General features: G+C 47.8%; 1 protein-coding gene across 1 annotated transcript; it reads right to left on the reverse strand.

The window, feature by feature from the left end:
- Positions 1 to 2,340: 2,340 nt before the first annotated feature.
- LOC100381756 (uncharacterized) lies at positions 2,341 to 16,408 on the reverse strand. The gene is made up of 9 exons (NM_001174558.1): positions 15,945 to 16,408; positions 8,420 to 8,605; positions 7,773 to 7,865; positions 7,045 to 7,227; positions 6,837 to 6,939; positions 6,570 to 6,755; positions 4,756 to 5,753; positions 3,937 to 4,421; positions 2,341 to 2,960 (listed from the first exon to the last, which is right to left on the reverse strand). The coding sequence occupies exons 1-9, from the start codon at positions 16,152 to 16,154 to the stop codon at positions 2,903 to 2,905; spliced, it is 2,502 nt and encodes an 833-aa protein (NP_001168029.1). The 5' UTR covers positions 16,155 to 16,408; the 3' UTR covers positions 2,341 to 2,902.
- Positions 16,409 to 17,045: the final 637 nt, after the last annotated feature.

Raw genomic sequence — 17,045 nt, forward strand, 5'->3', positions numbered from 1 at the left:
TAGCTGTTGTTGGTCCAAGGAATATAGATCATTGATTAGCAACAACCAAACAAAAAGAAAAACTTGCATATATTATTCAGGGAGAAATTGAGTGGCCATCTCAATTTTTCGTTGGCGAGGGGTTCAAGATTATTCCCCATGCATGAGTTGCTTTCGACGGCCATTTGGGTTGTGGGGTACGAGTACGAGTAGCACCGGGCACCAGCCACCGGCTCAAAGTAACATGCATGACGGCGACCTTACTCATGGGGTGTTTAGTTTATAGAGACTAATGTTTAGTCTATTCATTTTGTTCCATTTTAATATATAAATTAACAAATATAGAAACTAAAATAGAGTTTTAGTTTCTATATTTGATAATTTTGTAGCTAAAGTGGAATAAAATGTAGGGACTAAAAAATTAGTCTCTACAAACCAAACACCCCCTTATTAGTAGCAACGAGCAGCAAGCAATCATGCATGCACACGACACGACGACGTCTTCAGATGGAAGTGCAACACGTGTCAGGCCACACTATCTATCAGAACTGAGCCTAGCTTCAACCATTCTTTTCTTTCTTCAACAGTGTTCTGCACCCCTGCTGTACTGTCCCTATACCAAAGTACAATTATTATTATTTTTGCTAAATGAATTACATGACGGTGCTAGCACTCAGCACCAGACATGACATGTCATGCCCCCCTCAATAATAATTTCCATCCAATCGAAAGGTCAAAATCCTTATCCACTAGGTGGGGGGGGGGGGGGGGGGGGGGGGGGTCGGTCAACTCTTGCGACGTACGCACGCCAACGCCATGTTGGTGCGATCTGGAGCAGACAAGGATGGCCCTAGCTGCTCGATGCGTGGCAAACACAAGGACAAGAGGGTGCTTACGAACCAAGTGCCTCTGCGAAAAGAACCAGCTTCCAAGAAACCCAAGCGTCAAAAAGTTTGGTGTTTTTTACTACTAAATATATCCTTTTTTTCTGTTTCTTTGGCTTCTTCATGTTATCAAACCAAAAGGGATCTATACATATATAAAAGGAAACGTGTATTTTTAGTCATGGTTGATTTATTATTCCGGTTTTACAGTAGGGAATTCAACCAAATGAATCGTTGCCCATGACCGAGTCCACATTTCTCAGGAGCATGCACAACCCCATTTAATATATAGTCTTTTGAAGTGAATAAAATACAAGAAGAGCTCGTCTCTTCACACGACTTTTCATACACGTTGTCTATTTACTGTATTGATGATCCAGAGTCTCAATAACATGCAATCTCCCAGTCGTCTTTTATATTTATAAAACTGAACTGGTGTCTCAGGGTTGTACATGCCCTCACTCATTCTGCAGCTCCTCAAGGTCCACCTAACACAGGAGAGCAGCTTGGCCAAACCTTAGATTTTCTAAACATTGACCGCAATAATTGCAGTGCATACAATATAAAAGTGGGTATAATTGATTGTGCATACATAGAGACAGAGAAGCAGGTTGCTTTGGATTCAGTCTATATATATATGTAAGCAGCACAGACAGCGGTAGCCTTGTAGCTACAAAATATTTTTGTGGACATAATTGCTGCTTGTTTACTGCGCCGCGACATCACGTATAGTACATGGAGATAAACAAGCAGAATTATTGATTACCGAGCACTAGCGAAATGGGACAGACGGTATCCTATCCTATATGGATCCCATGACATATGCGTGGGAAATCACCGTGTGTTTGTTTTTCTATAATATAGATTTATCTTTAAAAATACTTTACAAAAGTATAAATATATTAAAAGTTTATTTTTATTTTAAGAAAAATACATTAGTTAAAGTTATACCTTTTGGAGACTATGACGTTGTACTGACTTGTATTTTGATACCGTAGGGAGTAATGCACAATAGACACTTTTGTATTGGAAAAAAAATAGAGAGGTCCGGTACGATAAAAGATCAGCAACATCCACACGATATTCGAATCCAACAAAGACATCTCAAAATATGCAATAAACTAGCAAAATGAATGTTTTTTTTTTTAAAAAAAGAGAGAAATGGATTGTTACCCACATTTTTTTGGTTCACACGAACATCGTAGTGACAACTAATTAGGAACTGAGGGAGTATATAAATTTTTTTTGGCAAATATGGTTAACAAAGATAATCACCAGGTTCCATGTTTCTCCTCATTCTAGGGCCATGCTATCTAGTAATATAGTTATGAGCTAGAGGATTTTTGCGATGCTTGAACAAGATCTCCTTTAACAGGGCAGTGCAAGTTTTTTCCCCCTTTTTACCTGAAACAATGGTTACAGATTATGCATAAACGGAAACACACAGCAAGCGCATTTTCGTTTGGACAGCAGATTTAACACATTCTGTGTACCTAATCCATTTTCAAGCAGCTAAAGTAGCTTCAAACTTTGGGGCCTTTCAACACCAAGGCCTCCCCCCCTCTAAATGCAAACAGGGAGCTACAACTCTATCCTCGTTACACGTGGACATGGACGACAAAATCCAGTTCTCCAATCACCCTGAGGTCAATCAAAACAACAAAACTAGCTAGCTAGCTAGATCTATCTTTCACCAGCACCATCTGTTCCTCTTGAGCTGTAGAACTGAAACAACGGGACTATACCCCTAAAAGTATCTCCACCCTTTTGCTTTCATTTTTTTCCCTTACATTTTTCCTTCTCTCGTTTTTCATCTCTTTTTACTTCTGCCTTCTCTCTTGTCGCAAGAAAGCACAGGCTGCGTTGCAGTGGTGGTGCTTAATGGCAACTAGAGAAAAGGGAAGGAAAAAAAAAACAGGATGTACATCATGGCGTATGCTTCTGCCAAAGAACTCGGCGCCATTACACGATGTCCCATTCGTGTCGGAAGCACACCACTCATCATTATCCTGCTGCCTCTCATACACACGGAATCGACATCAACTGGACAGTGGCGGGAAGTCACCACTGTCCTTGAGACGGTATGGCTGAACATTCCTGCAAATTGTACAGTGTGGGTTCAGCCATTGTAAACTCTGGAGATTGAGTGGAAAATCTTCAAGGTGAAACTCAAAAAGGCCGCAGTTTCAAGCTGAGCTAGCATGCTTTCAACAGAGGAAACAGGCATGGTTAGAGTTAACCAGAAGTATGTCTTTATTCCAACTAGCACAACAGCCATAGGTTTGACAACTGTGCATATATACCCCCCCAAACATGGTCTGAATAAGCTAAGCATGGTTTGAGTTAACCAAAAGTATGCCTTCATTCCAACTAGCACGACAGCCATAGATTTGACAACTGTGCATATATAACCCAAACATGGTCTAAATAAGCTAGTAAAATTTTTCCCAAACACACCTGAGAAAACCTCATGCGAATCCAAGGATATGTACTATTTCTTGACCTAGCCAATGGCAATTTAAATTATCTCACATTATTTGTAACTACCAAGTACCAATTAAAAAAAACTAAGAAACACATATTTGCAAGCTTAGGGGCTACAGTGTAAAACAATCCACATATCAATTGTCCAAAAGTGAACAATAAGAGCATCTAAATAATTTAACAGAAACACCAATCTAGCAAAAAAGACAGACCAACTACTGATGGCTCCCATAAGGTTCTGGGAAGAAATAACCAAGGCAAGCCTTACCTCTGCATTTAATGCAGAGAGGCTGCCTGGCTCAGTGGGGAAGCCTTCTTACCACTATGCCAAGCTTGTCCTTCTAAACACCAACCTAAGTTCCTAACAAAGAGCTAAATTTTATCTCATTGTTTGTACCATGGAAATGTTCACTAATTGCATGTTTTTCCCTCAAATATGCAAGGAGAGCTACTTACCGTTATATTTAGAAAGGGGGGGGGGGGGGGGGGGGGTTGGAACTCGTACAATGAGACTAGTATACCAATTGCATGTTCTTCCCATCAGAAATAAATTTTGGTGCTGTCAACTAAAATCTCGCAGCATACTTACCTCATTCCATTGGAACCCATTCCAGTATTTTTGGCCACAGACATGGGGCTCACAGGCCCAGAAGCTTGATTGTTGGAGACAGAACCTGATCTGTTGGCATGGTCTTTAGAGGCAACTTCCGAAGGCAATGCCCCCAAGGTCCCAAACTCAAGTTTACTGTCTTGCGGGAGCATAAAACCATTGCCATGAAAATTATCCTTTCGGACATGGGAAGATGGGGAATGCATTGGTACATTCAAAGGATCCCTTGGAGACTGGGAAGATGGGGATGATATTGGTATATTCATTGGAGATGGGATTCCATGACCATTTGCATTAGGAGCATATGTCTGCAGTGGCAGCTCATGCCGCAATTCCTCCAAAGGTATCATATCTACAGGCATATCCGGTCGGGTGTGGTGGTGAAACTTATGATAATTATTCTGATGGGAATGATTCCTTCCTCTCTCCCCACGTCCAGTAGGTGGTCGGTCCTTGCGCAAATTCTGAAGTGTCCCATTAGGCAGACAAAATTAGCATGAACAAAAGAAAAAAACTGACCAAACAATAAAAAATAGAGGACAAACCTAAGTAACACTTTTCTGAAGTAAAAAAACATAAGCATAATGGTCAAATCATTGCATATAAAAGAATAGTAAATCACGGAAACTAAATTACAAGAAAATTAGAATTGTAGATCACGGAAACTAGATTTCAAGAAAATTAGTATTTCTGTTCACATGTACAGCACACGGAATGAATAAACAAACATATGGACAAGTGCCTGTGTTCCTTAAGTTTTAAGGACATAAGATGAATATAATCAAGGAGGGAACGTACTGGGTCAGGAAAGTAGGTGCCTGTTCCACGAGTCCTCAAAGTCATATGATCATCTGCTTGATACAATGGCCTATACACAAAATAGCTAGGTGGATAAACATGACCAGGGACAACCCCATTCCTACCAGCATATCCATACGGATTTTTTCTGCCATGGCCATTTGATGGGTGCATGTTCTGATATTGCAGGGGTGGTGGCATGGGCATTGGATAGTATAATTGAGTCATAGGATTGTCCTGATGGAACCCCCGTGCATACAGAAGATTATGCAAATTTGTATCGAAATCTCCAGTGAGATTTGGCACTGTGTCATTGTTGTTACCTCCAGGTTGTGTATCCGATGTTAAAACTGAATTAGATGTGCCCAGACCATCAACTAAACCAGTAGAATAGGGGTAAGCATTATGCTTAGTATCTTCAATATAGTGGTGAGATCTGCCTGTAAACTGCTTTGCTGAAACCCCATAGTATGATGGGGTTGTGTCATTTCTAACATCAACTTTCTTGCCTGTTTCTGATTGCAAGGTACTGGTTTCACTAGGTACTGGTGAAGCTTCAGAGAAGTTGCCACCACCCCTTATACTTAATGAATCGGTAGTTGCATGATTTGTGGCATCACTATCTAGCAAACCCAAAGAAACAGATTTTGTCTCCTTGTGATCAGCCATAGAGTTACATTCTTTTTGCTTTATTGAGCCATGATTATTGGAATCTGAAATGTTGATGTTACTGAGCTGATTAGACAGAACATCACAGGAATTGTTAGGCGCAACATTGTTGACTCTTTCCACATCTAAGTCTGATGATACAGGATCATTTGTAACAAGGTCAGAAGAGACAACCAAAACATCTGGCCTTAAACCAGTACGGTTTCTCTTTAGAGTGTTCCTGAAAAACTGATTGACTTCACCAACAGTGAGACAAGAAGGCACTTGAAGAATCTTGCCAAGCTTACGAGCACCAAAATCAAATGCGCTGCGTATCCGGTAAAAGTTTCCTGCACATGGAGCAGTGCAATAAGCTAAAGTTCTTTTAGAAAAAAAAAATTATATCTGAATGAAGCATTTCAGCTGTGTACCACAAAAAAACTATTCCTGTAAATCAAATGAAAAGCATAAACACTAAAAAAATCAAAACATAATGAGATCAGTACCCATGTTCTGACTATAGTAGCATGTGATATTAATGTAGTGCAGAATAGAGGAAAGGTATTGAAGATTTGAGCTTAGGCGCAGCACAATGGGTGCTGGTAGTGGTGAGTGAGTGTAGACATACTAATATTGCTAAATGGCAACAGTTTCTTCTACGCACAACTGAAATGGTAACTCTTGGGTGTGCAACTGTGCATCAGCAATGTAGAAGCAAGGCAGTCAGTATAACATTAGGTAGCATTAGCAAGAATGGTAGATTTAGAATTTTGGACAGAGTATTTAACAGTACAGATCAGGATGAAAGCAGTCCACTTCAATCTCACATTAGGTGAAAAGATAGTATGATGATAAAGATTCAATGAGACAGGATCATCAACCCACAAATCATCAAATAAAACATTTTGTAAATTTTGCACAGAGTGTTCAAAAGGTTAGCTGAGCAGTCTGTGGAATAAATATTCAAACTTGACAAAAACAACTGAAGCAGGATTTTTTTTCTCTGACTGGCACTGTAAGTCCTTATGCAAATGGGCTCATACAAAACTTTAAGGTCAGTGCATCAATTTAACAATCTTATTGACATGTTTAATTGACGAGAAAATTCATGAACACACGATTCATTTTTATTATTATAATTGATGATCCAGAGGCAGGAAACAAACCTTTACTGACACTGCGTCCAAGATTATTACTCTGCTTTAGTGGATCAACAATATTTAAAAATCTCCGTGAGAATAGTCTAGGATTCGTCTCAGAGTTTCTAGGGAGAACACTAAAAGATTCTATGCATTCTTTTAGAAATTCCTCCCGTTGAAGAAAATCATCATCTTGGATATCTGGTGGGTCAGCTGTTCAACAAAAGCATGTCAATGACCAGTAATTGCAATTGCAAATAAACAACATGAACACTTAAGAGTGCATTCACTTACTAACTAGCTCAGGTAGTGAAGATAAGGAAACAGGTCCAAATAAGCTGATCCCCTTATTATCCCAATCAAATTTACTATAATAGTCTAGAAACCTATAGAGAACCTGCAGAAGGGAATAAAATCATCACACCCATAGAAAGGTTGTATCATGAAGAATGGCAATATAAGATAGGAGGAAAGGCAGCAGAAAAATTAAGCCATAACTTACAGCCAATGGACCATCCAAAGACTTGTGGAAGATATGGAAAATGTATAGAACTAGAGTCTCCAAGGCATACGTGGAAATTAGGCCGTGGTGAGCACCAAGAATCCGGCTTTCATAGTAACACCAGTCTTTTATAAGAATTATGCTTTTCTTAAATAGGTGATCTTTTCCAAAGTGTTGATCAACCTACAGAAAAAATATATGTTATAATATCTTTATCGCTATGAAGTATGACATAAGGAATCAAAACTCGGCAAGTAGGGGAAAAACCGCCCACACGGTATTATATTAAGAAGAAACTCAATCGGAGCCCAACCAAAAAAGGTCGCGAGAGCTGCCCCCCACCCCCGTGCAACATGAGGGTCCATCTCATATAGACCAGATCTTTACTTGTGCTTTCAGCCCTCCCACCCCCTACACGAGGATCTGCCACTCATAGGTCAGTCCATCTCGTGTGCAAACAACCAGGGGGATCAGCGAGTGATCTTTTTTTAACCTCAGCCTGAAATTTGCTCCCACTAAGATTTGAACTTAGGACCTAAAGAGTGTTACTCAGACCACCTAACCAACTCAACTAGAGGCCCTTTCGCTACAACATAAGGAACCACAAAGTGGAATTAATCCTCTTAGGTCCCACGTATAGTAAGAAGGCAAGGGACGATTATGAAACCTGAGGTTTATGGACAAAAAAAAACCACATAACATCTTTATGGCAACATTTGAAATACTACCTTCTCAAGAAAACATAGTGTGCACAGCCCACCAATCTGATTAACTGAGATGTCTACAACAATGTTTTGTACCAAACATTTAACCAGCTTGACCTGCCACCAGGGAGATTTATGATCAGATAACATGTGAAACAACAAGCTCATATGTGCCCAAAATTTGTCCCTAGCCAACACATGCAAAACAAGATGGATTTCTCCACTAATCTATGCCACACTAATGTGCATAGCCAGTGTGCAAGAAGCCAAGAACACTCAAAAACGGCAATTGAAAATGTTATAAGTATTAAATTTGGCAACTCTACCTTTTCTTTCTTTTTATAGCCGGCCAGTACCTGATGAAATATTGGCATATTCATAATTTTATATGCTCCAAAGATGTAATAGGCAAGATGGAGAAGAGTTGCATTCAAGTACAATAAAATGGTTTTTCCCAAATTTTACATAATGTGCACAAATAAAAACTCATAAGAATTCAGGAGTTATAGAAGTTAATTAAACAAGTGGAACGCATATGAAACAACCACCTCCAGTGAGTGTGAACTCTAAAATGATGATATAGTGATACTTGACCTCAAAACAAATATATATTCCAAACAAAGAGCAATATGATACCTATAAAAAAAGATTGATATGGCAGAGTGAAATACCTCAGCAGGGACATACTGGACATCTTTAACCTCAAATTCAGAATCTTTCCTTCGCTCTTCCGATTTTAGAATAGTGCATACTTCATTTGCTAGATTCTCATCAGAAATAGCAGGGCCAAATAATGTCAGGTCAATATCTCCATCTGGAAGATATGTTTTCAATGGAACAGATCCAAATGGAAAGACCTATTTTCACAAACAAGGAGGTCAGACTGTAGGTCTTTTTTTCTCGAATGCGCAGGAGAACTTATGCATCATTATATTAAAAACAAGAAATTATATGTACCTAAGTGATTTACTGATTTCATAAAATAATTCAACTTAAACCCTCTGTGCCTTGTATCCAAATTATCTCAAGTTTTGACAACATTTGCCAGGTTTCCTGTGTACGTTTGTATAAACAACCTCAATAACACAGCAGTAGCAACAACAACAACAAAGACTTTTAGTCCCAAGCAAGTTAGGGTGGGCTAGAGTTGAAATCCAGCAGAAGCCAATCAAGGTTCAGGCAAGTGGTTAATTGTTTTCCATGCACTCAAGGCCAAATCTTTGGGCATATTCCATCCTTTCAAGTCTCCTTTTACTATCTTTCATGTGTCAATTTGTATAAACAGACTCAATAACACAGCAGCAACCACAAAAACAACAAAGCCTTTTAGTTCCATGCAAGTTGAGACAGGCTAGAGTTGAAACCCCGCAGAAACCACAAATCAAGATTCAGGTACGTCAATAGTTGTTTGTCAATCATTCAAGGCCAAGTCTTTGTGTCAAGGGCGTCGAGCCCTTGGGTGGCCGGACCGCGGCTACGCAGCTCGTAGCCGTCGGCCGTCTTCTCCGGTGAGGTTATTCCCCTCAACCGTAGGCTTAACAGAGAAGGAGAGATTTGAGATATAATTCCTGCTTGCCTTATTAAAAGAACCGCCTGCTTTATATATAGCCAGGCCAGCCAAACCAACTCCTATTTCTTCTCTATACTTATCTTCCTAAACAACTTCTTAACAACTTATCCCTATTTGCTAGCAGCGGCCAGCTCTGATCTGTTGCTGGCCGTGAGCTTATCTTCTAAACAAACCTCCACTTTTCTAGCTACTAGCAACTGCAGCTATTCCTGCGCCCTGATCTGCTGCTGGCCTTCCCGATCTTATCCATTGGAACCTGCGGCTGTTGCCTCTTGGGCGTGTTCAGCGCGCTCACGCGCACGCCGTATGTCACGGGTACGCCGTTGCCTGACGTAGGGGTGGCCGTACATGACATCTCTCCCCTCCTCGAAGACCAGCTCGTCCTCGAGCTGGAACGCTGGATGCCGGGTGCGGAAGTCGTCGACGTCCTCCCAAGTCGCAGACTCGGCCGGCTCGCCGTGCCACTGAACAAGCACCTGGCGGACACCGCGTGCCAGGCGAGCCCGCACCACCCGGGCTGGTTCCGGCACCACCGCACCATCGATGGTCGGAGGCAGGGCGGGTGGCGACGATGGTGGCGCTCCCACAAACTTTTTTAGCACGCCAATGTGGAACACATCATGAAGACGAGCGCCGGCGGGAAGCTCCAAGAGTACAGCCACGTCGTTGATCAACTCCGAGACGCGGTACGGCCCGACGTAACGGGGCTTGAGCTTCCCTGCTACCGTGCGCGGCAGTGAGGCAGCTGCGCGCTGGCGTAGCCGTAGAAGAGCCCAGTCGCCAACCTGGTAGGTTACCAGCCGGTGCGACTTGTCGTAGTGGTGCTTCTGTGCGGACTGCGCCTGCTGGAGGCGGTAGCGTACGTCCGCGAGGAAGGCCTCCCTTGCCTCCATCTCTTGAGCTACCGCCTCGACCCTTGTCTCGCCCGGTTCGTAAGAACGGATTGAGGGTGGGTCACGGCCGTAGACCACCCGGAATGGCGTGTCACGGAGGGAAGTCTGGTACGCGGTGTTGTAGATGTACTCAGCCCATGGCAGCCAGCGCAGCCATTGCCGGGGGCGATCTCCCGTGAAGCAGCGCAGGTACATCACAATGACGCGATTTGCCGCCTCCGTCTGGCCGTCGGACTGTGGGTGGAATGCCGAGGCATGAGTAGCTTTGTTCCCATGAGCCTCATGAGCTCACTCCAGAAAGAGGACGTGAACACCGGGTCTCGGTCGGAGACAATGGACTGCGGTACCCCGTGCAGCCTGACGATGTCGGTGAAGAATGCCTGTGCCACGGACTCAGCGGTGTACGGGTGCGCCAGTGGAATGAAGTGGCAATACTTGCTGAAGCGATCGACGACGGACAGGATCACCGTCTTGCCGTGCACGCGGGGCAGCGCCTCCACGAAGTCGAGGCCAATGTCCGCCCAGACGACGGAGGGGATCGGAAGGGGGTGCAGCAGGCCGGCGGGATGAAGGTGCTCCGACTTGTACTGCTGGCAAGTTGCGCACGCCCGCACAAAGTCCTGCACCATGCGCCTCATGTTGGGGAAGTGAAAGTCGCGGCGCAGCCGGTGGAGTGTGCGGTGAACGCCCTCGTGGCCGTCTGCGTGGACAGCGGTAACGATCTCCGGCAGTAGAGGGGAGGCGGCGGGGATGTAGAGGCGCCCGTCGAATGTGACCATGCCGTCCGTCACGGCCCACGGGGCAGCGCGTGTGCCGGCGCGTACCTCATCGTGGACAGCCACCAAGGCGGGATCCATGGCCTGGGCATGGCGCAAGCGGCTGATGAAGTCGAAACGGGGCGTCGAGATAGCCAACAGCTCACCTTCCTCGGTGTTTCGGCGAGAGAGCGCGTCCGCCACGACGTTAGTCGCACCCGACCTGTACTCAACAGAGAAGTCAAAGCCCAACAGCTTCCCGACCCAATGATGTTGTGGGATCGTGGCCAAGCGCTGGTCGAGCAAGTATTTCAAGCTATAGTGATCGGTCTTGACAACGAACTGCCGACCCCAGAGATACGGCCGCCAGTGCCGCACCGCCTGGACGAGGCCGATGAGCTCACGCTCGTAGGCCGCGAGAGCGCGATGCCGGGGGGCGATGGGTCTGCTAAAGAATGCCACTGGATGGCCCTCCTGTACCAGCACGGCGCCGAACCCATGTGACGATGCGTCACACTCGACGATGAATATCTTCGCGAAGTCCGGCATGGCCAGCACCGGAGCAGATGTGACTGCGGCCTTGAGGGCCGCGAATGCCGCAGCCGCCCCGTCATCCCAGGCGAAGCCATCCTTCTTGAGGAGCGCGGTCAGCGGGGCCGCCACCGGCCCGTAGTTGTGCACGAATTTGCGGTAGTAGCCCGCCAATCCGAGGAAGCCACGCACCGCGCGTACCGAACGTGGAGCTGGCCAGTCGACGATGGCCTGCACCTTGGCTGGGTCCATGGCCACACCCGCCGCCGAGATTACGTGGCCCAGGTAGGCGACGGACGGGGCAGCGAACGCACACTTTGTACGCTTGACGAAGAGGTGGTGGCGGTGCAGCTCGTCGAGCACGGCGCGGAGGTGTCGAAGATGGTCTGCCCATGTCTTGCTGTATATGAGAATATCGTCAAAAAAGACAAGGACGAACCGGCGGAGAAACGGGCGGAGCACGTCGTTCATGAGCGCCTGGAACGTTGCTGGCGCGTTGCAGAGGCCGAACGCCATCACCAGGAACTCGTACAACCCATCGTGAGTGTGGAACGCCGTCTTGTGAATATCTTCCGGACGCATGCGCACTTGGTGGTACCCCGAACGCAGGTCCAGCTTGGAGAAGTACCGTGCCCCATGGAGCTCGTCCAGCAGCTCGTCGACCACGGGAATGGGAAAAGCGTCCTTCACCGTGAGCGCGTTGAGGGCGCGGTAATCAACGCAAAAGCGCCAGGACCCGTCGGGCTTCTTGACGAGGAGGACCGGCGACGAGAAGGGCGAGTCGCTGCGGCGTACGATCCCTTGCTCCATCATGGCGGCGCACTGGCGTTCCAGCTCGTCTTTGTGGGCAGCCGGGTACCGGTATGGCCGGACTGCCACAGGCTGCGCGCCCGGCGTCAGGGTGATGCGGTGGTCGTGGGCGCGCTGCGGTGGCAGACCGGTCGGCTCGGCGAAGACGGAACTGAAGGAGTCCAGGAGTGCGTCGAGGAACTGCTCGCTCGCCACCGTGGCGCTGATTGCTGTGGGACTGGCAGCCGAGACGCCGGTCCAGCACATCGGGCGCCCCTGGAATTGGAACTTCATGCGCCGGCTGCCCAGGTCCCACACAATAGGACCCAGCGCGCCCAGCCACCGTGTGCCGAGGACGACATCGTACCCAGCGAGCGGCATGACGTAGAGATCGGCCGGGAACGGGGTACCGTCGATGGTGAGGGGGGCGTCACGGAGGACCCCGGCGCAGGTGACGCGCTCGCCGTTGGCGACCATGGCGGTGAGACGTGGCCGCTGGTGAAGGGGCAGACCCGTGCGCCGCGCCGCCGCCTCGGATATGAAGTTGTGGGTGCTGCCGGAATCGAGGAGGGCGACCAGCGAGGCGGCACCAAGCGCGATGGCGATCTGCATGGTGTCAGCCACAGGCACCCCGGCCAGGGCCTGCAGGGAGAAACAGGGGGCCTCACCGTCAGCGTCCGGAGGCTCGTCGTTAGTGTCTTCAATCTCCACGCCCTCCATGAAAAAAATCCGTCTGCAAAACCGGTTGTGGCCACGCGTGTACTTTTCATTGCAGTTAAAACAGAGGCCCATGCGGCGCCGCTCTGCCATCTCGTCGGGGGTGAGGCGCCGTTGATTGTCCTCGCCACGGCCCTGCTGGGTGGCCCTCGGTGGTGCAGGGAGCGCCAGCGGCTGCTGGGGCGCTGGAAGCGCTGGACGTGGCGCCGGTGCGGACAGCAGACCGCGCGGGGTCGCCCGAGGTGCAGGCTGCACCAGCCGGTCGGCCTCCATCAACTCCACTTGGCGCGCCAGGCTCATGGCTGATGCGAGCGACTCCGGGTTGTGGATGCGAACGGCATGGCTGAGTGGTGGCAGCAGGCCGCCGGTGAAGAGCTGGACGCGCTGGTGTTCGTCGAGACGACCGGCGCGAGGGAGAAGGGCCTGGAATCTATTTGCATACTCTTCCACGGTCCCTGTGCGCCTGCATTCTGCGAGCTCGAACAACGGGGCCGATCGGAGGGGAGGTCCAAACCGTAAGTTGAGGAGGTCCCTGAACCGTCCCCAGGTTGGCGTGCCCTCGTCCTCCTGGAGTTGGATGTACCACAGCTGCGCGACGTCCTCCAGGTTGTATGAGGCCATCCAAACGCGCTCCTCCCCCATGGTGCGCTGCTGGCGGAAATACGACTCACACTTGTTGAGGAAGAGCATAGGATCGGACTTGCCGTCGTAGCGTGGGAAGTCCAGCTTCTGAAATTTTGGTGGGCGATCCAGATCGCGCGGCATCTCTGCGCGTCCCCCGGCGCCGTAATCCGACGTCGACGCCGACTTTTCCTTCATGGCGGCCATGTCAGCCTCCATGGTGGACATCTTGGTGGTGATGGCCCTAAGCATCTCCATCACGTCCTGCATGGACGGCTCGGCCATGGTGGCTGGTTGCAGGGCCGAGTCGGTGGAAGATTGGGGTGAAGGTGGAGGGCTGGTGTGGGTTGCAGCGGCTGTGGATGAAGGATTGGAGCGAGTGGGAGAGGATCGCCGGGATCGCGATACCAAGTTGTCAAGGGTGTCGAGCCCTTGGGTGGCCGGACCGCGGCTACGCAGCTCGTAGCCGTCGGCCGTCTTCTCCGGTGAGGTTATTCCCCTCAACCGTAGGCTTAACAGAGAAGGAGAGATTTGAGATATAATTCCTGCTTGCCTTATTAAAAGAACCGCCTGCTTTATATATAGCCAGGCCAGCCAAACCAACTCCTATTTCTTCTCTATACTTATCTTCCTAAACAACTTCTTAACAACTTATCCCTATTTGCTAGCAGCGGCCAGCTCTGATCTGTTGCTGGCCGTGAGCTTATCTTCTAAACAAACCTCCACTTTTCTAGCTACTAGCAACTGCAGCTATTCCTGCGCCCTGATCTGCTGCTGGCCTTCCCGATCTTATCCATTGGAACCTGCGGCTGTTGCCTCTTGGGCGTGTTCAGCGCGCTCACGCGCACGCCGTATGTCACGGGTACGCCGTTGCCTGACGTAGGGGCGGCCGTACATGACACTTTGGGTATATTCCATCATTTCAAACCTCCTTTTGCTGCCTCTCATGTGTCCGTTTGTATAAACAACCTCAATCACACAACCAGTCGGAAATATCAAGTCTTAAAGTATTACATGATAAGATCTGAGATTCATTGACTGATTCGGTCCTAAGGTTAATTTAGTACAGTATTCACAGCTAGATGATCTTAATTTCCTAAGTAGAGCACAGCTAGATGATCTTAATTTCGTACAGTATTCACATTTCTATGATTCTAACACAAGTTTCGTAAAATCATAATATCAGTTTAAATATGATCCTACCTGATTCGACCAATACTAGTACACAATTATGAATAATTATTTGCAAATGTCCATTCAATAGCAAAGGTCCACCTTTTACTCATTCATATATTTAAGTATTTGAGTAGACAAGGAAATACAATTAATCTGGACTATAATTATACATGCTTCTAATCTATTGTACAATTAAAGAAATGTATAATTAAGGACATGGTATATTTTAAATAGTGTTTGTGTATCTCAGATTAAATCAGGCAAGATCTTAGATTCTATGATTCAATCCTACAATTAGATCCTAACAGGCCATTTCCAGCTGAATTCAAGACGTTCTTTTTCCTGTGACTGGGGCATAGCAAACATGCAGCTGTTTCTTCTCAGGTAACATGAGTAACGTCTGGAGTGCCACGTCACAGGAAAAAGAAGATAGTAAGATACATGGTATGTCCAGCACTGCAATCCACGATCATCAGTTTCACTGTGTTTAATGTAATAACATACCGAGTGCCAAAAGCCCTTTCATGGTCCCATTAAGGGTCCTCCCTGCCGAACCACGTGGAGGCTCAAGCGCGCAATCAACAAAGCAAATCAGAACGACTTTGTACTCATTCACCAATAAACACTTGACACCTCGAGTACCCAGCAAAAGACGGCGAGGATTTGAATATACATACTAGCAACCACTATGGTTAGGAAAATGGCATGCAAGCAAGTAGAGCACAGCTAGATGAAATCGCAAGCATGGTAGCTAGCAATTATGGCACTCTGCAGTAGCAACAAACCTAGAATGTGTATCTTTAGCTTCAATTTATGACCTAAAATACGAAAATAGCACTGAGACTATGTATTACTCCTAAAGCACCTAGACAACCATTTGCATAATCTGAAGAATGTGATGGCTAGCACAACAGATACAGGTAACAAAAACCTAGGTGTTTCACCCTTGCCCATTGTATCCAAGAATCGACGAGCCTTAAGCTACTCCCTCCGTTCTTTTTTATTTATCGTGTTTTAGTTAAAAATGAACTAACAGCATCGTTTTTATTTACCGTGTTTTAGTCCAAAAATGATCTAACAGCGGACAAATATTCGAGAACAGGAGGCAGTACCAAACACTGAGGGAGGCGAGCGGAACGAATACCTGATACCGGGCTTGGAACCAGAAGAGGCGCTGGACGTAGTCGACGACGGCGGCGCGGAGGTGTTCGGAGGCGGCGGTGGGCTGGATCTTGTTCACCACGGCGAGCGCGGCGGTCTCGAAGCGCCGCCAGGCGTCCGGAGAAACGGACGCGGGGTCCGGGTGCGCCGGCACGGACTCGGGCACCGGCGAGCACTCGCTGATGTCCACCATGGGCGCCGGGAGAGAGCCGCTAGCCGCTTGCTTCTTCCCCAGAGCTGGAGACGCCGCCAAGCAGCCGCTGGAGGAGGCGGGCGACGCAGGAACCGCCGCTGTAGCCGAAGCAGCCGCTAAAGAAGGAGGCGATGCGATGCAGGAATCGCCGTCGCCCAAGCAGAACGGACGGGAAGGTGGGCGCCGCGGGGCGAATCGGTGCGGGCGAGGGGCCGCGATCTGCGCGCCGCCGCCGGCGAGGTAGGGCAGGGCAGGGAAGAGGGGGAGAGCTCGGGATTTGGGAGCACGGGGGAAGACGAGCGGGGGGATTTTAATGTGAGGAGATCAGGAGTCAGTTTTTTTTTAGGCGGGCATCCGTTGCTTCGCTTTCCTCCTTGCCTTGCCTCCACCTCCACTTCCTCGCTTGCTCGTCTGATCTGCGCACGCCGCGGATAGAGATGACGCTGACGAGACGCTCCCGCGGCTTGCTTCTGCTGCTGCTTTTCGGGGCTCGGCCGGCTGCACGCGCGCTGCTCGGCTCAATCTCTCCGCCCGCAGGCCGCCGCCGGAGCAAGAAGAAGACGAAGAGGAGGCTTCAAGGCACGATTTCCTTTCCGCTTTTTTTTCGTCCTTCGATCAGATCCAATTCGGCGACCTCACAGCTTCACCGGCTTATGGATGATGTGATGGGTTTGCGAATTTCTTGCTTCGTTTCTAAAGCGGTTTGTTGTTTGTCGCGGATGGAGAATGCGTCGCGGGTTAAACGAGGAAAGCCTTGATTGATTGGCTGATTGCAGTTGCAATTCGCGTCGTCCCCCTCCTCACCACTGTTGCCAGGACGATGACGAGGAAGACGTCAAAGCGATTTGAGATTGACGACAAACGCCAAGATTGAGAAAGCGGCTTAGCGCA

The sequence above is a fragment of the Zea mays genome, chromosome 4, assembly GCF_902167145.1.
Source record: "Zea mays cultivar B73 chromosome 4, Zm-B73-REFERENCE-NAM-5.0, whole genome shotgun sequence".
Classification (NCBI taxonomy): domain Eukaryota; kingdom Viridiplantae; phylum Streptophyta; class Magnoliopsida; order Poales; family Poaceae; genus Zea; species Zea mays.